At 30.0% G+C, this 23020-nt stretch overlaps 11 protein-coding genes across 11 annotated transcripts; 3 read left to right on the top strand and 8 right to left on the bottom strand.

Moving 5' to 3' along the window:
• Window positions 1-300: 300 nt before the first annotated feature.
• On the top strand, window positions 301-2995 carry BX663DRAFT_549296 (uncharacterized protein; the record flags this gene model as incomplete). The annotated part of the gene is made up of 10 exons (XM_051531136.1): window positions 301-408; window positions 467-633; window positions 719-906; window positions 1017-1147; window positions 1270-1516; window positions 1650-1701; window positions 1769-1855; window positions 2066-2131; window positions 2199-2447; window positions 2521-2995. The coding sequence occupies 10 exons, from the start codon at window positions 301-303 to the stop codon at window positions 2993-2995; spliced, it is 1770 nt and encodes a 589-aa protein (XP_051386184.1).
• Window positions 2996-3028: 33 nt separating this feature from the next.
• Window positions 3029-3868, bottom strand: BX663DRAFT_549295 (uncharacterized protein; the record flags this gene model as incomplete). The annotated part of the gene is made up of 1 exon (XM_051531135.1): window positions 3029-3868. One exon carries the CDS (start codon window positions 3866-3868, stop codon window positions 3029-3031), a length of 840 nt encoding a protein of 279 aa, XP_051386183.1.
• Window positions 3869-5404: 1536 nt separating this feature from the next.
• On the bottom strand, window positions 5405-5900 carry BX663DRAFT_449307 (uncharacterized protein; the record flags this gene model as incomplete). The annotated part of the gene is made up of 1 exon (XM_051523726.1): window positions 5405-5900. A coding segment is annotated over exon 1 (453 nt), but the record flags the coding sequence as incomplete, so codon positions are not given.
• Window positions 5901-9531: 3631 nt separating this feature from the next.
• Window positions 9532-11432, top strand: BX663DRAFT_540800 (NADP-dependent oxidoreductase domain-containing protein). The gene is made up of 11 exons (XM_051530761.1): window positions 9532-9819; window positions 9883-9924; window positions 9986-10039; window positions 10117-10145; window positions 10204-10282; window positions 10346-10468; window positions 10512-10614; window positions 10686-10802; window positions 10865-10931; window positions 10994-11052; window positions 11147-11432. Exons 1-11 carry the CDS (start codon window positions 9794-9796, stop codon window positions 11402-11404), a joined length of 957 nt encoding a protein of 318 aa, XP_051386181.1. The 5' UTR covers window positions 9532-9793; the 3' UTR covers window positions 11405-11432.
• BX663DRAFT_499187 (uncharacterized protein) lies at window positions 11411-13470 on the bottom strand. The gene has a single exon (XM_051526145.1). It carries the CDS (start codon window positions 13364-13366, stop codon window positions 11459-11461), a length of 1908 nt encoding a protein of 635 aa, XP_051386180.1. The 5' UTR covers window positions 13367-13470; the 3' UTR covers window positions 11411-11458.
• BX663DRAFT_499184 (phosphoserine aminotransferase) lies at window positions 13395-15224 on the bottom strand. The gene is made up of 2 exons (XM_051526144.1): window positions 15074-15224; window positions 13395-14966 (listed from the first exon to the last, which is right to left on the bottom strand). Exons 1-2 carry the CDS (start codon window positions 15121-15123, stop codon window positions 13832-13834), a joined length of 1185 nt encoding a protein of 394 aa, XP_051386179.1. The 5' UTR covers window positions 15124-15224; the 3' UTR covers window positions 13395-13831.
• A 2236-nt stretch (window positions 15225-17460) lies between these two features.
• On the bottom strand, window positions 17461-17905 carry BX663DRAFT_499178 (uncharacterized protein). Its single transcript, XM_051526143.1, has one exon. The coding sequence runs from the start codon at window positions 17645-17647 to the stop codon at window positions 17483-17485; it is 165 nt and encodes a 54-aa protein (XP_051386178.1). The 5' UTR covers window positions 17648-17905; the 3' UTR covers window positions 17461-17482.
• Window positions 17906-18523: 618 nt separating this feature from the next.
• BX663DRAFT_428824 (uncharacterized protein) lies at window positions 18524-18865 on the bottom strand (the record flags this gene model as incomplete). The annotated part of the gene is made up of 1 exon (XM_051522702.1): window positions 18524-18865. A coding segment is annotated over one exon (342 nt), but the record flags the coding sequence as incomplete, so codon positions are not given.
• A 282-nt stretch (window positions 18866-19147) lies between these two features.
• Window positions 19148-19699, bottom strand: BX663DRAFT_255245 (uncharacterized protein). Its single transcript, XM_051521885.1, has one exon. It carries the CDS (start codon window positions 19601-19603, stop codon window positions 19190-19192), a length of 414 nt encoding a protein of 137 aa, XP_051386176.1. The 5' UTR covers window positions 19604-19699; the 3' UTR covers window positions 19148-19189.
• A 687-nt stretch (window positions 19700-20386) lies between these two features.
• Window positions 20387-21625, top strand: BX663DRAFT_483815 (uncharacterized protein; the record flags this gene model as incomplete). Its single annotated transcript, XM_051524518.1, has 1 exon — window positions 20387-21625. One exon carries the CDS (start codon window positions 20387-20389, stop codon window positions 21623-21625), a length of 1239 nt encoding a protein of 412 aa, XP_051386175.1.
• BX663DRAFT_429021 (Alpha/Beta hydrolase protein) lies at window positions 21615-22873 on the bottom strand (the record flags this gene model as incomplete). The annotated part of the gene is made up of 6 exons (XM_051522712.1): window positions 21615-22103; window positions 22183-22363; window positions 22417-22438; window positions 22504-22548; window positions 22620-22679; window positions 22747-22873. 6 exons carry the CDS (start codon window positions 22871-22873, stop codon window positions 21615-21617), a joined length of 924 nt encoding a protein of 307 aa, XP_051386174.1.
• Between the last annotated feature and the right edge of the window lie 147 nt (window positions 22874-23020).

Here is a 23020-nt window from a genome sequence, read left to right as displayed (position 1 = left end):
TGTTATGATTCTTCTCCTATTTAAAAAGAAATGAACCAAATAAGGAAAAATAAATAGCACCACAAGGGTCCTTTTTGAATATGAAACAAACATTTTGTTATTTTTTCTTTTTTGGAGATTTCTGCTTATAATAAACAATATCACAATTTGACAGCATAAATTTTGCTTTTTTCGTCTATTTTTTTTTTATCCCTTTTCCCTCTATTTCTATTTATTTTCCTTTTCTTTTCCTTTTCCTTTTTTATTTTCTTTCATTTCATTTCATTTCATTTTATTTTTTTTTTTACACATATATTTAAAATGACAGGCATGATTATGAGTAATAAACAATGCTATATCCCACCCTTTTATTTTTCAAAAGCGAGAATAAATGATGAAAAACGAACAGCTGAAAATATTGAATTAATGGTTAATAACTTCAAACGTCTGTGCGCACATGTGTAACTCATTTTCTTTTTTCTTTTAGAACAAAGTTTCTTGTATATTTGGAAATAAAGAGTTTTTAACAGAATATGAATTTCAAGCAGTGACAGAAGCTTGTAATTTACCACGTTATATGAATCTTGCTTTCTTTCGAGCTATAGATGCTCTTTATAGTCAAAATGAACAAGTAACATTTGAACATTTTAAAAAGTAAGCAAAACAAACGGAAAAAAAGGACTATTTATTATTATACAAACATACATACATACATACATACTTAACTATGCGTTTATAGGAGCTGGTCTATATTTACAAGAGAAATTGATAAGAATGATATTGATACGCTTATCTATTATATTTTAAAGAAACCAGAAAATGATTTTATTGTATCAAACGATTTTTTACCTATACTTGAAGATATTATTTTGAACCATCCTGCTTTACAATTCTTGGAAAATAACATTGCTTTTCAAGAAAGATATAGTAAGCTAAGCTTTATTATAAAAGAAGTTGTGTGTGTGTATACATATTTAATTTATTTACTTTTTTTTTTCTTTTATTTTTCTTTTTTTTTTTATTTTTCATATCCCTAGTCGAAACTGTTATTTGTAGAATATTTTATGATGCTCATTGTCCTTCTGGGAATTTAACTTTGAAAAAGTTTCTTAAAAGTAAATTTTCAACTATAATTAGATCATTAACACCTACTGTAGATCTTTATACTGTAAGAAGAGGAGACTTATCCTAACAAAAAAAAAAAAAAAAAAAAAAAAAAAAAAAAAAAAAAAAAGACATACACATAATTATTTTTCTTTATTTATTTATTCATAAAGTTGTCTATAATAGGTTCATAATATCTTTTCTTATAAACAATTTTATGTTCTTTATTGTAAACTCTGGTCATTGGATACAGATCATGATTTGATAATAACAGAAACAGATTTATGCAATTATAACATGGGTGCTTTAGCTCGTTTAGCCATAGAAAGAATTATGAAAGTAGGTCATATCATGGCTTTTACTGACCCCTTAAATGCGGATATTAATACAGAACCTGTTGATACAACTTGTTTAACATATTTTGATTTCATTTGTAAGTTTATATTTACGCATAATATGCATTTATCATGTATAGACCCCTATCTTTATGTGTAGAAGAAAAACCTAACCTAACTTTCTCTCTTTCTCTCTCTCTTTTTTTTATCTTCTTATCTTCTTTTATATAGGGTTTTTACTATCTGAAGTGGATAAAAGTACTGCGGTGGCTATAGAATATTGGTGAATAATGAATGAGCCATTTAAAAGAAAAATAAAATAGAATAGTTTATTAATTTGTATTTCTTAGGTTTCGTTGCTTAGATATCGACGGAGATGGTATTATTTCTGGGTTTGAATTAAGCCAATTTTGGAAAGACCAGGACATAAAGTACGTGTAAGTAAAAAAAAAATACATACAAATATGCGTATATGTATATGTATATGTATATGTATATGTATATGTATATGTATATGTATATGTATATGTATATGTATATGTATATGTATATGTATATGTATATGTATATGTATATGTATATTTATATGTATATGTATATCATATTCCAGTTAATAAATACTTAATTATTATATTAAAAAAAAATAGACAACACTATTATGCAAGTACAGCTAGTGAAGGTCGAATCAAGTTTGAAGATATCATGCGGCAAATGTAAAGATCGAAAATTCCAATTATATACACATATATACATATATACTAACTTGTTTAATGTATTTAGGAATGATTTAATTCTACCTGATATACCTGGTCAATTCACACTAAAAGACCTTAAAAAGAATGGTTATTTAGCTGAAAGGTTTTTCGATACGTTTATCAATTTTGATCGATTTCAAGTTCATGAATCACATCAAGAAGGTGCAATTCGAGAACATCAAGACTATGAAAAAAAGAAAACTCTTCAAGATGGTATATGTAGTAAATTTGAACCTTTAGTATTGACAGATTATTTAGGTTTCCCAGTATTAAGGTACTAGACTATTATTAGATAGATAATATACATGTATATATATATATATCTTAACTTGTCCATTCTCCTATAGTACTTGGAATGATTATACAGATTTCGAATACAATCGTATTATCATGGATGAAAACTATGTTCATTCATATGAGGAAGAAGACATATTTTCCGATAAAACGGAAGATGAAGATGAATCTATTCTTTTATCTAGTACTGAAAATCATCATGTTGATTCAGATGGTATTATTTCAATTACTCATGATCTTCAAACTCAAGACTTATTACATGACGATGTGCTTCTAGTGAATAACGATGCCATTACAGTACCATCATCAGATGAATCTCAATCAATAATGATTATGACGGATAACATAGATTTATCAAATCATTCTCTCTATCATAGTGAAGAAGATGACTCTAGTAGTTCTTCTGATGGCATCGATACTAGTGCACTTAATTCCCCTATTCTATCTAAAGAAGAAGAAAAAAATAGCAAGTTGTCTTCGACTAGTGATACCCCTACTTCCTATTTTGAACATCACCATATTTTATAATTTATTATTAAAACAAATATCCACTATGTTATGTTAAAAGTTTCGTCTCTTCAGTAGTTGTAACTCGTTAGCTAATTGTTGAATCATAGTATCTTTATAAGCTATCTTTCTTTCATATTCGTCCTTTTGTATCGATAGCCTTTTTGAAGCCTTTATTTCTTCTTGTTCCATGGCTTCTATTTCATTTAATAAAACTTGTATCTTTTGCTCACAAGTGATATTAGATAATTTTAAATGTTCCCTTCTTTCTACTGTTGCACCCATGGATTGACGACGTAAAGATTTTATTCCATTCTTGTTATCTGTATGACCTAAAGACATCATGAATAATTTCTCTAATCTTTCCATCTTTTGTTTTAATTCCTGTATTGTTTGCTTTGCTGACACAAGTTCTTTTCGTTCGTTCTTTTTCTTATTTCTCCATTTCTCAAATTGCTTCCTTTCAAAGAGTATCTGTTGACAGAGTCGTTTATTTTCTTCATGAATGAATTGAATGGCAGTGGATGAGTCGTACTCTTCTTCTGTACTATCACTACTCCTGCTAGCGGTAGTTGCTTTTGATGAACTATCCCTACCTTTATTATCCATCATAAAATTATCATTATCATTATCATCATCATCATCTGAGTAAGTGTCACCGTTTATATGAATAGGATGATTGGGTCGATGTACAACAATAGCTCCATTGGCTTTGATGGGTAAAGGACCCGTAAAAGGTAAAGGAGGATATTTATTCTTTTCTTCAAACAAATGCATAACGTGTGCTAATGTCGTAGTAGCAGTAGGGTTTTTATGGTAATAATGATTAGACTTTTTTGTATTCTTGTAGTTTCGATCTAATAATGAAACAGTTTCTTTATTGAAGATCTTCATTCTATATACAATATATATATATATATAGCCTTTTTTAAATTAATTTATATAATTAAAGAAGAAAAAAAGGAGAAAGATAAAAAAAAAAAAGAAGAAGGGGGTAAAGGTCAAATAAATATGTGTGTTGTGATACAATTGTAACTTGGCCAACTATTAGACTTGCATTATCATTGCACAAATAATTGTATGTTTATTTAATATAAATTGGAGGGGGGGAGGGGAATAAGAGGAGGAAGGAAACAAACAAAGGGAGAAAAGAACCACTTTCAAATTTAAAAGTTTATAATAACTTGACTAGAATATAGAAATGTATATATTTTATTGTTAAATTGATTCGAATATAAATCCATCTAATAGAAATTTATATTACGCGGTAGTAAATATAAGTCGAATAACATACATGTCAGGTTCTAAAGTATAAAACAGACTCTCTCAACAATAGGTAATTGTGATACAAGCAGAGCCTTTTATTTTATTTTATTTTATTTTGTGTTGTGAGCATAAAAAATAAAGGAGAGGAGGAGGTGGAGAAGGAAGGAGGGGGAGGGGGATTTCTACCTCGTCTATCTTTTTTTTTTTTTTTTTTTTTTTTTTTTTTTTTTTTTTTTTTTTATCTTTAAGAACTGCTAGTTTCATCATGAAGCAATTTAGATGTTTATGATCCACATTATTTCTGCAGAGTATTTATTGTGACTAATGGTAATAAGAGAAGAACTGGATGATGTAAAGTCAATTCTATTATTACCTTAAACTCATAATATTTGTAAGCTTTATTATTATTATTATTAAGTTAAATATTCGATATTAATGATATTCTGCATAAATCCTTCAAAATAACAATAACAATAATAGTTTCCTTAATAAGGGATTTGTAAAACAAAGACAAAAGCAAACAAAAATAAATAAACACATAGAAGTTAATATTCATATTGAAAGCAAAAATGATTCTCTTTGACAGTAAAGTTATCAAAATGAATAGGAATCTATAGTCAACTTACCCTCTCCTAACACTTTTATTTTATTTTATCTTTATTTATTTATTTTTTCAAAAAAAAAAAAGAAAGAGTTTTATTTAAACTAAATTACATTATCTTTATATGAAATTAGGGTATTTATAAACATAGCAATGAGAATAGCTTCAATAGGATTAAAGAGCAGTCTTCTATTATAAAAACAAAAGTTGATTATGAAAGATCTTGGAAAAAAAAAAAAAAAAAAAAAAAAAAAAAAAAAAAAAAAAAAAAGAAAAAAGAAGGAGAAATTTATATTGAATTCTATATATGGCAGTGGGATGGTTTATTTTTTAATCAAAATTTTATCATTTTATTATTTATGAGTAGACAGTGGATTAATATATTATATGTTAGGCTATTTATTTTTTTTTTTTTTTTTTTGAAGAAAACAAAAACACAAATGTACTGTTTTTAATACCTTATACTTATTAAAGCAATATATATAAATATATCAATAGATATTAATAGAATAGAAAAAAAAGTACTCATATTATTACAATATAATACTTAAATGCGTAGCCTTGAATCTGTTAATAACTTTTGTGATTGCATAAGGTACGGTGTACCATTCAAATGCCTTGATATCTTTGTCAATATTTCTTGGTTTTGGATTAGAATAGCTCATGATCAACTTGTAAAAATCAACTGTTTTAGGATCGTTGTTCTTTATTGTTATATTACTGAAAGCGGACAAGTTACGTCTGACGCGATTCTTTTCTTGAAAAGTATATCGAACTCTTAAGAGACCTTCCAAGAGTCTAATGTAGTCTACTGAGGTAATAAAGTATTTGTCTACAGCTTTCCAATAGATACAGGAAACCAAAAGTGGATCATTTGGTTGAGCATAATAGTCACTACTATCCTCTTGAATATGATATCCACATTTGAGTAAATCATTACTTTGAGAGCCATTCCGTTGGACATAGTGTTCACTCCAGAATCTGACAAGGCGTCGGCTTTGACATTTTTCAGTCATGGACCATCCTCTAGATACTTTATCAGGTTCATCACAGAATAAAACATTAGCTTCTCTAATGATTCCCTCATAGGGGTCGACAAGATCAGGTTGTCTAATAAGACTGTAACCCCCATTATCTTGATAGTTGTAAGGGTAAGACAAAGGATTCCTTGGCATCATCTTTCCCATGCTTGAAAAAACCATAGAAGTAGAAGGTAAGATAGTGCTGTCGTAATCTGTGATAGGTAGTCCATTCGATATCAAATCTCCTACGTTGATGTTATTGTTATTAAACATTGGAAGATAAGGTAGCTCATTAGAAGAGTGATTCAAGTTTAATATCATTTGGGTAGAAGCAGAAGAACACGAATGACCGAGGGATTGAGGTGCTTGAGAGGCAGAGGAATAAATGTTGTGATTATCAAAATCAAATGAGTCGGCTGAAGTTGGAGGATCAGTTACCGCTACTTGTTGATAATTATTCATCGAGTCATTACTTGACTGTTGATAATCAACAATAAGAGATATGGAAGTTGCTCCAGAAAATGCATCAACAGAAGATAATGCCTGATTACAAAAATCCTCAGAATCCAATAAAGTTGAAACTGGTGTAGCATCCGAGTAAGCACTGTTGTGAGCAGGCTGCTGATATTGAAGGTGTTTCAATTCAGATGAATTAACTATATATATATGTATATGTATATATATAAAATCAATTAATATATATGAAACAATTATAAATTAACTTTTAGTTACATACCTTCAGTAATAGATAGGTTCATTTCAGTACTAGAATCGTTAAAAGCTCTCATTAAAAGCTCTTTAAAAAGTTTTCTTGTTTTTTTTAGTATATTTTATATATGTATGTGTATATATATATAAAGGAAAAGTTCAAATGTAAAAGAAAAATACGTGTCCTTATATATCTTTTTTTTTTTTTTCGTCGAAAGCTAATAAAGTCATTTCCTCGTTTATGCTTTCATGTTTTAAAATGACATTAGTAACGATGTTCCTCAATTTAGAGTCAAATATATACAATATTCTGATTCGAAAAGTTGCTGATTTCTTTCTATTATTCAATAAAGAATAATAATAAAAAGTCTTGGAACAATATTTAATTTAATTAAATTCTCGATTTATTTCACTTTACTTTGAAAACAAACTGTATAGTTTTAAATGTTTCATTGGTATTTTAATTTTGATTTGATTTGTTTTTGATCCGCTGTTTGCTCTTTTGATATCACTAGCAAACTTGTTCTTCATCATTATTATTATTCTATATGCTGGATCTATGCTTTTATTGTTTCAAAATGCATGCCTTTAATTCGTCTTTTTGCGTTCTTTCAGAACCAACTAATTAACAAGAAGAAAAAAAAAAGAATTAAGCGTTTGCCCGATAAAATGGAATAAAATTCAAAGTAGACAGCATATATACTTAAAGAAAAAAATACAATAAGAAGCCAACTATGAAAGCACGTCATGTATCAAAGAGCTTAAAGATAGTGAGAGCCTCCACGTTTATTTTCTTTATGTCCTGTACCTATTAATCCAAACAATATTCTTTTGTCCTTTTCTGGTATCAAATTACCAACTACCTGTGAAAGCTAAGCTCGAAATATTCGATACATTATTTAATTTCAAGAGGTTCAAATTGAATAGAAACATTACTTGCATGATAGTGTATGCATATATTTATTTATTTTATTAAAACACCTGAAACAGTTTTCAGAAATTCCAAGATCCAATTTATAAAAAAAAAAAAAAAAAAAAAAAAAAAAAAAGACTGCTGGAGATTACGTTCATTATTCTAATCAAGATGTTGGGATTTCATTATTAGGAGATGTAATGAAAAATGAAAATTTGAAAAATATTTCTCTTTGCGCTATAAATCCTAACCGAAGCCAAATATTTGCTTCAGAGTATGATGATGATAATGGTTCCCATCAACTTAGAATATTCTCTACTTTAGAATATTATACTTGTGCAGGCTCAAAAAAAAAAAAAGACATACTTAAAGAGAAGATCGGGAAACTATACTTTTCGAATATTCTAACAGTTAAAAATGACCATATTTCGACATATTTTTAATATGTTACTTGTATCTTAAAGCATATTCAGAAAATATTGGTATTTAATAGCCATTTGACAGACAAAGATTGTTTACCTTTATATCAAGGTATCTAAAGAGTCAGACAAGAGATGCTAAATATCTTAATTAATGATGGTAAAAAAAAAATGCAATAAGTTAAAACGAAAGTACATAATAAAAAAAGCTAAAAATGTAAATGATAATTATAGATTAGAAGCATATACAAGTACAAGAGAGAGTTCACAGAATATAACAATGATTGGTATACTAATTTGGTATTCATTACAACAATAAATGAAGCCTGAAAACCAAAGAAATTTGAGCATTATAAAGACAAGTTACTCATTGTATCTTTTATTAATGGGATGTTTAGGAATGATTTTAAGTATTATAGTAAAAATTACCACTTTCTTCTTCTTCTAAATATCGTTCGGTGTAATGAATATAAACTACTTGAATAAGTAATAGTGTTCACTATTATCATTTAAATATTACAAGAATGACATACATAAAGTATAAAAATATTTCGTTTTTAGTGAATCAGAAACATGCATATTTAAAATACGTATAAAATCATGCATGAATATAAAATGAAAATAATAATAATTTTATGTATAAAACTTGGATAATCATGAATCATATATGAATTCTGACCGTTTATAAAGTTTCGAAATTTCATGAAATTACTAGAAACTTCTTGCAAGATTGGAAAGATAAGGATAATGAGTTAAAACTGTAGATCTTCTTACTAATTATATGCATACTTGCTTTATAGAGAACTTTTTTTTTTTTAAAGAAAAAAAAATATCCCTTATATCATAATTAATATTATTAATCGCTGCATAGATTCAGATAGTACTATTCGAAGTAAATATCTCGTTTAGTTGAATATTAACATAATCTATGATGTATATTTTTAATTTGTACTATGAAATGTAATCCTTTTTACTTGTTGATACTTACTCTCCCTCAGATTTAGAAATCATTAATTTACCTGTTTCAGTATATAAATTATATGAGCAAAGGTAGATATTATTTTCAAGTCAACAAATCCTGCTTTCCATTAATACCAATATTTACAGTTTATATTTTGAAGTCTTGAAAAAGTAGCTCTATTACCTTCAGCTAATTCTGGATAACAGCAATTAAATTAATTCTCTTTTTTTTTTTTTTTTTTTTTTTTTCCATTCATATATACAGCAAATATTTATTTACTTCAAGTCCTCACATTCTTTTCTTTTCCTCTTACTGCTTTTCAAGAGAATTTTATTTTCGTTTGTTATAATTTCCTATTCATTGATTTAACTTGGACAGCTTAGACATCTTATATTATATTGGACCATTAGAACAAAACAGAGTTAATCAAAGTCTATGTTTAAGCGTTTATTATTCTTATTCACTGCCTAAAATATCTATCTTTTTGTTTTATCTCAAATTGAAAACTTAATACAAATAAAATAAGTCTCAAGATGGAGTATATTGAATTATGTAAGCAGATAAAAAACGGAAGCATAATTCCCCGAAGCCCCAAACAAAAAAAAAAAAAAGAGTTCTTCGTCCATCTCTCATATTAATAGTATTTCATTCTACTTTGATTCGTAATATTACTCCCTTTAGGAAGTTACATTCTAGTTTATATCGCTTTAAATTCACTCCATAAACCATTATTGATTATACCTATTTAACCGTTAACAGTTCTAATATTATGAGTTGAGCATAAATTATACAAATGGCAAATCATAATCATTTGTAATTTTTATCCATGGATACACCAAAAAAATAAAGAAGCAATTTTAATAATATAATATTAAATACTGGACATTTTTTCTTCTACTTATCTTTTTCTTTACACATATTTATATATAATGTCTTTAGGAGCTACGATTTTGTTGTAAAGCGTTTATACAACTAACTCAATATAATTATAGATTATAATCTGATTTTAAATATATAGGAATAATGGTGTTATTATGCCTGCTTTTGGTTTAGGAACTTGGTAGGAAGACATGAATAAATACTTTTTTTTTTTAAAAAAAAAATATTAATAAATTATAAAGGCAATCTAAACCAACTGAAGTTTATAATGCAGTTTTGATTGCACTTGAAGCAGGGTATAAAAATATAAAACCATAGGAAAAAATAAAATAGAATAAAAAGCAGAATGTATATTTATTTATGATTTTAATAGATATAGACACATAGACACGGCTTATGTTTGTAAATTATTTATAAAAAAAAACAATCAGGTAAATAAGAACTCATTTCTTTTATATAGATCGTAACGAAAAAGAAGTTGGACAAGCAATTAAAGATAGTGGAATACCTCGTGAGCAAATATTCATAACCACTAAACTGTAAAAAAAGAAAGAAAAAAAAAAAGGAACCACATGTAAATACAAATTTTTTTTTTAATATAGTTGGAATACAAGTCATCAACCAGATCTTGTTGAAAAGGCACTTGATGCGTCTCTTGCTAATCTTCAATTAGATTATGTTGATTTGTATCTTATGCATTGGTATGTTCTATGTTTCATTTATAGGTATCAATAGTGTTAATAATACCCATTTTTCCTCCTTATAAAGAAAAAGGCCAGTTGCTTTCAAACCTTCCAAATATAATATACCAAAGGATGAGAATGGAAATATTGCAATTGATCATTCTGTTGATTTTATTGACACCTATGCCGTAATATACATACATACATATATATATATATATATATTTCACTTTTCTTTTCTAATAGTTATCTATAATAGGCTATGGAAAACCTACTCGAGTCAGGTAAGACACGTGCTATTGGTGTCAGTAATTTTAATATCAATCATCTTGAACGTCTTTTAAAGAATTGTAAAGTAATTCCTGCAGTCAATCAAGTAAGAATAGAATATTATACATGTACTATATGAGATAAATATATAGACATATATTTATATAGGTAGAAGTACACCCTTACTTACCGCAACCTGAGCTAATTAAATACTGTCAATCAAATACGATTCATGGTATATTATTTATTCAGTAATTTATGCAAATAATAATATCTTTTACTTTATTTGTATAATAGTCACTGCTTATTCTCCCCTTGGCAGTACAGATTCTCCTATAATGCAAGAACCTATCGTGGTAATATATTATAAAATTGTACTTAGATAATCCTCAGATTAATTTTTTTTTTTTTTAAAAAAATATATAAATATGTATTTGTATACAATTATAGCTTGATATTGCAAAGAAACATAATAACTCTACTGCTGCCCAAGTACTCTTATCTTGGGGATTGCAACGTGGCCTAAGTATCATTCCAAAATCAGTAACCCCATCCCGTATCATTTCTAATTTCCAAGTTTTTAAACTTGAAGAAAAAGACGAATTTAAAGCTTTAGAACAATTAGCAACAAAAGAACCAAAACGTCTCATTGATCCTTCTCCATTTTGGGGTGTCGATATTTATAACACTAATAAATCTAAACTATAATAAAATCTTTTTTTTTTCTTTTCTTTTCCTTCCCTTCCCTTCCTTTTCATAAATTCAACAACATTTAGTACTCCATTTTATTCGATCACAGATACTAGTATCTAACCATAATCTACCCGTTTTATCTGATTTACATTCCTTTAGAAAGTCAAATACAAGTGATTCCACTTTTTCTGTTTTGTTTATTTTTAACCAAGCATCCATCATCACACTATACGTAGCTGTATTAGGCTTAAGATCGTGGCTCTTCTTCATTAATTCAAATATCCTTTCACTTATATCGGGTCGTTTATGTTTACTAAAGGTGTTTATAAGTATCGTATATGTATAAGTGCTTGGCTTGACTGATTGTGTCAGCATATCTCGATGAACTTTAAGTGCTCCTTCAATACCAATGGATTCTGCTTGCATCTTTAGGAGTATGGTATAGAGAATAGAGTCTGTTTTGATACCTGACATAAAGGCTTGATGCGCTATCCGGAGTATGGTATCTGGCATATTAGGATCTGGTTGATGTGCTAGAGCCTTCAAGATAATCGATATAATCACTTCATTTGGCTCAATTTTATCCTTTAACATCTGTTGAAACCAGTGAAATACAGACTTTAGATCATTGAGTCGTGAGGAGGCCTCTATAAGGGCACTATAAACATAAACATTGGGGTTCAGATGCTCATGCTGTAGTATTTTATTATAGAAATGTATACACATTTTCATATTCCCTACATAAGCATTCACACGTATCATCTCTGTATAGGTCGCAATATCAGGCTCCACATCTAATCTCTCCATCGTATTAAATAAAAAATATGCTTTGTCTACTAGCCCTTGTTCTGCAAACAACTGTAAAACTGTATTATATGCTCGTACCGTCACCGGTTGTCCTGTTTCTAAAAATCGTTCAAATATCTTGAGAGCTTCATGATATTTTTTTTGCCGTCGATAAGCGTTCATCATGTTCACAAAGACCATCTCATTCACATTGACCTTGTCGGATAACGTCCTTTGTACTCTATCCAATACCTCATGTGCTTTCTCTATATCACCTTGACAAATGATGTGCCATATTAACTCATCTAGCGCATCCGCTCGATTTCCCAACTTTTTTTTAGATAATCCATCCACAAATTCATTAATTAACACATGTGCCGTCCTTTTGTCTTTTTGGTATCCGTGGCAAATATGTGCTAAACGTGTCAGATCAGCGGCTGATAGATACCGACTGTCAAACTCGGACGTCCCCGCCCCATGCAATGCAATCAACTGTAATCTCATCTTGAGTTGATTCTTATCAAGTCGTTTATTTTTCATCATCAACAACATCAGTTTTAGACACATGTTGCGGGGTAGCTTCTCTGAGCTATCTTTATGAAATCGATAAAACGTGATCCAAGCCATCTTTTGGTCCCTGGTCCTGATTGCCTTTAGTAATAACTTGTGATATGTCAGTGGGATATCCGTAACGGATGCTAAAAAGATGTCCTTGCTTTGATGCTGCAAAACATAATTTAAAAGTTGATCCAACTGTCGCTGTCGAAGCTTGTTGGTGGTGCTAGTGGTGGTAGCAAGACTTTTGGCAAATTCTAAAAGAGCATATAATGAGCAACAGAGGCTTAAGGGTATGGAATCAGCACCTCGTGTGGTAAGGGTAACAAAAATAGACCATGCACGGTCTGCATTACGGGATTGAATGGCAAAATCGAGATCGGCCAAGGTCACCCGATTGGATAAATTAAACAAACTAAAAGAATCATAATGTCGGAGCGATCTTGGTTTTGTATTCTCTATAATGGCTGCTGATGAAGAATGGGATCTTGAATTTGAAATCATGATGGATCGTTTTTGATGAATAGTTGTTAACTGATGATAAAGTAAGACTTCTCGTCTACAAACAAAAAAATTCTTTCCATTATCTATAATTGTATTTATAAGTCTAGACACAAGAGTCGTAGACTTTCGCATTTAGCAACGAATGCGAAGAGGGGCAGAAAGAGAGAGAGAGAGAGAGAGAGAGAGAGAGAGTGTGTGTGTGTGTGTATGTGTGTGTATGTGTGTGTGTGTGTGTGAGGAGTTTAAAGATACAAAAAAATCAAAATACAAGATAAATAAGGATATCTACAACGTCGTCTTCAAGCTTCAATGGATAAGTCGTGGGGTTGTTTATTATAGCCCTCCGCCTTGTTATTTTTTATTTCGGAATTACAAAAAAAGAAAAAAAGAAGGAAAATGAGAAAAAACCAAACCAGCTAGGCACACACATGGGCACCGTTTTCGTGACTTCTAGATGACGCATTGATTTGGTGCATAAGAATACTATATTATGCTTAAAAAGTAGTATAAAAAAAAAAAAGTTGGAGATTTTATTAAATGTTTCTAGATTACATTAACCTCATGGGATAAAATAACATTTTTTCTTTTCTCTTTTATTTAAGCTTTGTGTTTTTCTTCAAATTCATTCATATAATTAATCAAAGCATCCACGTCTTCCTCTGACAAGGCATTATAGATGGAAGCACGAATGCCACCTACTGAACGATGTCCTTTTAATTGTTGCATATTTCTTTCTTCAGCACCCTTTAAAAATTCCTTTTCCAAATCTTCTGTCGGTAAACGAAAAACAACGTTCATATGACTTCTAGAATGAGGCTCTACGGGGCATTTGTATAAACTTGATTGCTCAATTGCCAAATAGAGTTTTTCTGCTTTACGTTGATTAACTTTTTCGACTTCCGTAAGACCACCTCTTTCAAGCAGCCACTCTAAAGTTAAACCAACCATATAAATGGCGAAAGTAGGTGGTGTATTATACATAGAATTATTATCAGCGGCTGTCTTAAAATCAAGCATTAAGGGACGTACAGGTCCGACATTTAAATCCACTAGTAAATCATTACGGATGATAATAATCGTGACACCAGCAGGACCTAAATTCTTTTGTGCGCCACCATAGATGATACCATATTTAGAGACATCAATAGGACGAGACAAAAAGTTACTTGAGACATCAGCCACGAGAGGTACAGAAGGGTCTACATGAGGGGTAACTTGAAACTCAACACCATGGACAGTTTCATTATCACAGTAGTAGACATAAGCTACATTATGTTTACTGGGATCTGTCAAGTTCCATTCAGTTTGAGGAGGAATGCTTCCAAATTTACCGTTCGCTTTTTTGACATCCAAAGCGCGATTAATACGAACTGGGTTATCCACAATAGTAGGTACGAGACGTTCTGCTTCTTGAGCTGCTTTGTTGGACCATGCACCTGTAACAAGATAATCGACAACAATTTCCTCTCCCTCCTTACCTTGTTTTTTTAATTCTTGTTGCTTTGCAGCAATGAGATTATAAAAAATGGAAGCAAATTCAGTAGTAGCACCGCCTTGCATAAAAAGAATTGAATAATTGGAGGGAATGTTCATAAGCTCAGTAAGATCTTGTTTAGTCTTTTCAAGAATAGCACCAAAAGGCTTTGAACGATGAGAGAGCTCCATCACTGACATGCCTGTACCATTGATATTTAAGAATTCTTTCTGTGCTTTTAAAAGAACAGGTTGAGGGCTAAACAAAGAAGAAGAATAAAAAAAAATAAAAAAGATAAGTTTGAGCCAATCCATGTATATAAATGCATATAATTGTACTTTAAAAATAGTGTTAGAGAGAATTACATTTTAGCAGGTCCAGCACCAAAGTTGATGACATGTGTAGATTTAGACATTTTTTTTTTTAATTGATTTAAATAAAGTGTTGAAATAACAAAAAGAAAAAAAAATAAATGCTTTTCTATACAGATTTTTTTTTTTCAGTTGAACAAGAAATTTAAACTTTAAAATTATTGGTTAATTATAAAGAAAACGAGATTTCCGTTCAAGATGACAGTTTTCACATATTAACTGGTCTTTTTTTTTATTATTTTTTATTTTTAATCAGACATGGTATTTATTTATTTTATTTTGTAATAGAAAATTCTGAATTGATTATAGTCTTTTTTCATTAGTTAAGAATACTATTGTTAAGCTTTATTTGGCGTGTTGATGACAGATATACTTGCATAAGGAGACTGTCTTTATACTTTATATTGAACATACTTTTCTTCTTTTTTTTTAACCAATCAGATGAGTAGCAGCCTAGAAACAAAAGCTGTCTACCAGGTATGACTCATACATCTGGTCTATTGAACAATTTCTAATATTTATTTGGTGACTTTTTTTTTCTTGTTTTTGCTTATGCATCGTAACAAAGGCAACTTTTTATCTTTAATAGTGCACATAATGTACTGGGTTTTGAATAAATTACTAGAACGCATTTTTCTTTTTTCTTTTTCTTTTTTTTTTTATGGGCCAACTCGTTTTTAATTTCAGATGGTTTCCTTACTTAATTTGGACAAACTTCTTTACATTTCAAACTTTATCATTTTAAACCAACTTCATTAGCAAGACATCTATCCCAATACATTTCAGCATATCTTTTTTTTTCTCGAAACAAAGTACAGTTAAGTCTAGAAAAGAAAGTTCTTTAATGGCTACAGTGCTTACGACTAAAGTGAATACACCGTTGATTTTTGGTGCAGATCGAAAAAGAAAACTTGGACGTGAAATTGGCACTTGTAGAACAGGAACAGTAAACGAACATTATCTAAGTTTTTTTTTTTTTTTTGAGATCTATAAGAGTTTAAAAAAAACTGTTAGAGTGTTATTTTCTTTCTTTTAACTAATTTCTTGCCTGCTAGTCCAGGATGTTTCGTTTTAAAAAGTGCAGATTAATCACAGGAGAAAGCAGACCTGAAGAAAAAAGGGGTTTATTACCAAACAGTTAGAAATGAGGTAAGCGTGTGTGATCTCTAAGGGATCTTTTTTTTTTGTTTAATTATGAAGATTCTTGTGCTGAATATTTCACAGCTAATGAAGCCTATCTAAGCTTCAACATTTTCAGCTCAACCTCTTGATAGCTCCAAAGGCCTGGAATTGATTTTAAATGTTATTGTTATGTAATCAACGAGAATTCTTCTGAGGTTTACACTTGCGTTAACATCTCTGTTCCAGTATTGTATTTTACACAAGAATTAGCGTATGAATAAAGTTGTCCTGCAAAGTTAATTTTACATACCAAATCAACTGCGTTATTCACTGGACATTATGGGCACAATTTTAATGTATAATTTGGTCAAGCGTTTGCTAAATGAAGAACATGATGAGTTATGAAAAGTTATTGTAATCAAACTTAAATATAATTTACCTGGAGGAGCTCATTTGGTACAAGTATTTGTTCTATGCAGATAATAGTTTTCAACGTCTTGTCATGGTTGTAAGATTTGTAACTTGATTCAATAAAATAAATAGTCATAATAGAACATATAGTGCACTTGTATGAATAATTCTGTTTATACACATATTAGGTATATTTACTCTCATATAGAAAAATAATTAATGAAAATCGTACATCTATTTTTTTTTAAGGAGTAATTGTTGATGTGCAATTAAGATTATCCAATTAGATCCATTACAGAGATTGTGACGCCTTTTTATGACAGTGTAAAGCATATGATAACGGATCAAAAAAAAACTATAAAAGGAGGTCATTTTCATGCTTTTTTCCTCTTTTTTTCTTTTCTTTTTCTCTTTATATAATCCTTTTTTTTCATTTGTTGGCTTGTAAAAGGGCTGATGAGTGATTTTTTGGGATGGCTTCATAGCTTAGTTAGTATTTTGTATGCTTTCTTTCTGGATTATGCTCACCTCTCCAATGTATTCTAAAAACGATGTAAACCATCATTGATAAACATTACGAGTACCTCCGGGATAAGTATATGGAACACTGCGACGCTATGGGGCCCAATTTTTTTTATTATTTATATAGCAGATTTTATTATAAATGAAAAAAGTAATATAAATACAAATATTACACGTATAAATAGCACGTAAAGAATATTTCACTAAAAAGTTAGTGATAATTAGTTTTCAAGTAATACATGCAACTTTTTTTTATCTAATGTAATCTGTTATGATTCATCCTAATTAAATAAAGTCAAAGGAAAAAAAAGCAACACTAGGTCAACAAGGAAAAAAGTATACTTATTTTCATATAATAAAGTATAAAGTGAAATAAAGAATTAAATACAGCAACAATTGAAGGTGGATACTAAACAATAATAAAAAATAGTTTACATTGTAGCATCTAGTTAAGAGTAAATATGGCAGGCTATTTACAAGGAAAATAGATAATAGAATAAATAGGCTAGACATATAATTAAGCTATTCTAACATGAGTGAATGTATGAAAAGAGGATATTATCATAGAAAAAGCAAACATATATCCTTATCCTTAAAAATCTTTATCTTTAATCTAGTTTGAAGCTTGAACATTTCAGTTAGTTTATCTTCAGCTTGCTTCAAATTATCTTGTAAAGGATTCCATTGTATTGAATTCCTTTCTAGAACACGAAGATATATTTTTAAATGTAATGTTTCATTTACTTTTATGATGTGTATATAGAATTTAGAGACTATAGTTTATATTTTCATGATTAATTATTGTTATCTAATTGGACTAAGTTATAGATCACAGCCACTATGACAGGCATCCTCCTTTTTTTTTTTTTCCTTTTACTTACTTTAATTCAAGTAAGACTTCCAATACACGCTTCAAAAACAAAATCAAAAGTGATAAATAAGCTATAGGTCATCTCTATAGAACAATGGAAGAAATGAGTTAGAGGAGTCATTTATGTTATTATCATTAAAGAAGATGGGCAACCTCGATAATAAAAGTTAAGTCCTACGCTGTGCAAAGGTACTTTTTTTTTTCTTTTATTACTATTGTATGATTTTTACAGATAATATCATTTGTTCTTGTGTAAGATAAGGATCTTAAGTTATATGAATAAGACCAAGTGTTTGAAGGAGCTGATAGTATTTTTTTTAACCATTTAGTGAAGAGTACAGGGAGAACGGAGTTCTCTGATTTATTAAGTCCCAACTGTGTTTTTGGGGTTTTATATTTATGTGAAAGTATAGTAGCTTATCTGTTTTTTTATGTGTGTGTTTGTGTGCTTTCGAGTGTTGAAAGTTGTGTAAGCTGGAATAATAAACGAGGGCACATGGAAGTAAGCATCCATAATGCTATTCGGTATTAATAAATGGTAGAGGAATATGGGGGATACCTTGAATGATAAAAGTTTCTTGACTTGCTTTCATGATTTTCTTGGACGGTGAACTAATAACGGTATTGACAGTAAAAGGAGTATCATTGAATACATAAGCCCAGTGAGATGACCAGATGAATTCAAGAGTAGCAACAAAAGCTTGTAGAAAGTTAGTATTATCGGTGGGAGTAACTGACTTGAGTGTGGATAGGACATATATAACAGGATAATAGGAAATTAGTGGAGTGGATGGGTCGACAAATGTGCGCCAAACATATCGCCAAACTGAAAATTTTAATGGACAAGTAAAAATAAAATGGTCAAGAGAGTCCAAATGGGTATAGGTATGGGTATATACATAGAGGGTAATTTGGGGACGAAAAATAATCCGGTATCAAACGATGAAGTAAAGTTTTATGAGGAATTTTTCTATGTAAGAAGCAATACCAAATATTTCTACAAGAATGAGATAGTCAGAGGTCCCAGAAATCCGACCAAGGAAGTCCAAGATGAGGAGAATAAGGCGGTGGTAGATGAAGGCGAGAAGGTGGAGATGTAGAACAAAGAGAATGGAATTTCTTGATAGTCAACAGTTTTTCACGACGAGTGCGATGGTCAGCAGAAAGCATTAATTGAAGATCAATTAAAAAAAGGGGGATATAACAACTAAGTTGTGATCGGAGACAGGATTAAAACCTAGCGCTTGTGGAGGTGGAATAAAGGTGCGGACAAAAAATGGAGCTAATTTAACTTCATCTTTACTCACCATGTTAAGTATTTTGGATGCGAGATATTGATGGGTAGACCATTCCTCACGACGACGGGATCTGGAGCAATAATAGTAGTCCTGGTTATGAGTGTAAGCAAATGAACCAGGAAGATGAGCAATAGAACGAGGTAAAGCATCTAACGAAGCGGTATCAGGAGCCAAGAGGGAGGTAAAAGGGATTTCAAAACAAGTGGCGGCACTAACAACAACATTAGTAAATGTTTTAGGAAGTGAATTAATAGCCCTAAATAAAGGAGCAAAGAAGCTTTTGGTTATATCAATGAACATGGTGTGAGGAAAGGTCCCCTTTAAATAAGGGCGATTAACTTTTTTCGAGAAATGATTGACTGGAGGGAGATGACGATTCAGCGCTTGGTTGGGATATTCCGGATCCTTCACCAGGCTTATTGAGCGGACGTCGTTTTAAAGGGCCTGCTGATGAACTGGAGACCTTTGACGATCCTCCAGAAATGGCTTGTGCTCATGTTTTTAAAGCGTAGCGGACCTTGAAGGGTGCTATTGTGATCTTTAGTGGAGGAAGCCATGTCGTCACTAGATAAATAAATAAATAAATAAATACATATATATATATATATATATATATAAAAAAAAAAAAAAAAAAAAAAAAAAAAAAAAAAAAAAAAGCGCGTTCCAATATTTATTCAAAAGCAAGTATTTATACTCAGTTCTTCTTACTCTATTTCTTTGAATACTTTCTCCTCGCATAGATACATTCAGGGTAAATCGTATATATTCGTGTATCCCATATCTGTGGCCTTTTATTGACACATAATTCATATTCATATTCAGATCAGGGATTTGAATTACATTCCTCTGAACTGAAATATAACATAAATATAGTTAGTAAATTATATGAAGATTTGATATAATATCATGATTGCATGATGTTATACAAATTAGCTTACATAATATGCAAGGAATAAACTTTACGTCATCACTCTATGCAACTGTAAGATGAAAAAAAAAAAAAAAAAAAAAAAAAAAGTTTATTTCAAAAATGAAAAATAATACAAAAGCAGCTTTTATATACACATATTATTTATCTAAGAAATGGCACAAAATATTTTACGTAGTTCAACCAAGACATTACCTAAAAATGGCTACCTCATTAAAGCAATGTTTAGTAGCAAAACTTCGGGTAGTTGGTTTAATCGTTTCCTCACTCCGGCAGAAGAAAAAAAACTATATTTAGGCATCACAAGTGCATTTCGTGAAAAATTAATTGAACAGTCTAACAAGTCTATACAAGACTATAGTCATATTATCGAACATGCTATTTCAAGCACAAAACCTATTATATTACCCAAAATAACTAAAGTAAGTATGATTACTGCCCGTATGGAACAACTGAAAGCAGATTTAGATTCAGCGGGTAAACAAAAAGACATTGAAAGACTTCAAAAACTTCAACTAAAAATGAGCAAAGATGGATCTATAAAAGTGACAATATACAATAGACTTATTCGAGCTTATATATGGTGTGATGCAGTGGAACTAGCGCATGGTGTATTGAATCAAATAAAAGAGCATGGATTACTGCCAACCACACGAACTTTTATTTATTTAATACAAGGTTATTTAAAGAATGACGAATTAAATATTGCAAAAGAATTAGTAAAACAAATGAGTCAATTATCATTGTTGACATTACGAACAAGCTTTGATTGTAATGTGATGATGAGCTATTACCAAAAGTGTCATGATGCTCCTGCCATTGAAAATTTATGGCATGATATTATATCAAATATGGATCTTATCAAACCTGGACCCAGTCTCTTTATACATTATTTAAGTTGTCTATTTTCATCAACATCTATTAGTGATTTACAACAAAACAGTGTTTGTCAAACAATACGTCATTTTCTATCTCATCAACAAGACATTCATTTAAACTTACATCAATATATGACATGTATAAAAGCAATTCGAGTTTTGACAAGTACAAATGATAAATCAGATACCCAAACAGCCGAAACACTTTTATTCTATTTAATTAAAAATATGCCAACATCTAAGGTGGTAACTTGGGAAAAGACGGGTGAAGCTATTCAACAGATCATAAACTCCTATCTCAAAGAAGAGCAAGACTTGAAAATTATTGCATTTTATTATAAACTTCGAAAATCAGAACATTTGCCTGATAAAGTCTTTCATCCGAAAACAATGCAAACGATTAATAATATATTAGGACGTATAGAAGAAGATAAAGCAAATGGAGCCATGACGAGTGAATTATTAACAGCAGAAATAACAGCTGAAGAAGATCCCTCTGCATTTCTTAAAGCTTAGATATATTTTTATTAGAAGATAGTTTAAAATGATCTATTAATAAATGATTATATCTTTCAGGCTGTTCTTCAGGAATAGCATGACCACTTCCTTCAAATAATTCAAACCTTGCATCTTCAAGTATCTTTTTCATGTGATAAGAGTATTCAGGTCGTACTAAGTTATCAAAGGTCCCTGTAACAATCATAATAGATAAGCCTGTAGATTTTATATAATTTAAGCGTTTATCAGAGACATAATGGCGTAAACAGGCTGCTGTTTGTCCTATATTTCCATGTAAAGTTTGACGACGTGATCTTAAGATATGCCCAATAAACCCATGAGTAGCTAAATCTCTATTTGTTTCAAACTCTGTTTGCACTAGAGGCTTTTTATCTAACCATTCTTTAGGATAGACCAAATCAATCGCTGCTTTTAATTGATCTCTAGGATCTCGATAAAGGAAAGTAATTTTTGACAGTGTCGAAATAGCAGTCCACTACAACAACAGATAAATATATTAAGTAAAGTAACGATAAAACGAGATATTAAATAAATGAATAAATCATTCAATTTACAGTGGGTAGATTTCTTCTAGCAGTAGTGCTTGTAAGTGTTAAGGATTGAAATCGAGTCACATCAGCATCAGCCATTTCTAAAGAAATCATACCTCCCATAGAAATACCAACGAGATGTACCCTTTCCTTCCAATTAAAATAATCTAATAATTCAAGAGCATCCATTGCCATTTGTGAAGTACTACATAAAATATGTCAATTTTTTTCTACTTGTACTTTAATGAGAAGTCTTACGAATATAAACCAATAGGTGCATCTAATATATACAAATAGGTAAATATAGAATGTATGCGTATATATAAATGTAATATGAATGTGTACCTGAAAATCCCATGCCTCTATTATCAAATACAATGACAGTATAGTCTCCAGTTTCAGCAAGAAATTTTGTCTATTATAATATCCATTGAATTAAATTCATATACATACACAGATACAGATACATATATAAAAATATATTACTTGATGATCCCAAGCGCCACAAGGTGTACTTAGACCTATAAATATATGCATTAATATCTATTATGTAGAGTACAAGTATTTTTATAGTGTATGTGTATATACCCATCACTAATAGCACTCTTTCAGGCCCATTTCCATGCATTTCATAATATAATTTAATTGGCTTTCTTTGGCGTTGATGTCCTACTTGTACATAGCCTTTCTCTCTTAAAGTTGATAAATGCTTCATTTTTTTATTATTATTATTTTATTTTGAAAGAAAAAAAAAGATATAAAAAAAAAGAAATATTTTATAAATATATAGCAGTAAAAAAAAAATGAATGGGGCAACAGAAAAAAAAAAGGGCACCGTATCGTTGTACAATACAGCTCAGGA

This window comes from Cokeromyces recurvatus, assembly GCF_025118155.1.
Source record: "Cokeromyces recurvatus strain NRRL 2243 chromosome Unknown BX663scaffold_4, whole genome shotgun sequence".
Taxonomy (NCBI): Eukaryota; Fungi; Mucoromycota; class Mucoromycetes; order Mucorales; family Mucoraceae; genus Cokeromyces; species Cokeromyces recurvatus.
The sequence above is the reverse complement of the archived record's forward strand: the minus strand, read 5'-3'. Positions and strand labels throughout refer to the sequence as shown.

Coding starts and splice junctions, on each gene's coding strand:
- BX663DRAFT_540800 (XM_051530761.1), top strand. CDS start 9,794: ATGTCTTTAGGAGCTACGATTTTGTT. Junction 9,925..9,985: donor GCTTTTGGTTTAGGAACTTG/GTAGGAAGACAT, acceptor TAAATTATAAAG/GCAATCTAAACCAACTGAAG. Junction 11,053..11,146: donor TAATGCAAGAACCTATCGTG/GTAATATATTAT, acceptor ATACAATTATAG/CTTGATATTGCAAAGAAACA.
- BX663DRAFT_499187 (XM_051526145.1), bottom strand. CDS start 13,366: ATGCGAAAGTCTACGACTCTTGTGTCTAGACTTATAAATACAATTATA.
- BX663DRAFT_499184 (XM_051526144.1), bottom strand. CDS start 15,123: ATGTCTAAATCTACACATGTCATCAACTTTGGTGCTGGACCTGCTAAA. Junction 14,967..15,073: donor GGTGCTGGACCTGCTAAAAT/GTAATTCTCTCT, acceptor TTCTTTGTTTAG/CCCTCAACCTGTTCTTTTAA.
- BX663DRAFT_499178 (XM_051526143.1), bottom strand. CDS start 17,647: ATGTCTAGCCTATTTATTCTATTATCTATTTTCCTTGTAAATAGCCTG.
- BX663DRAFT_255245 (XM_051521885.1), bottom strand. CDS start 19,603: ATGTTCATTGATATAACCAAAAGCTTCTTTGCTCCTTTATTTAGGGCT.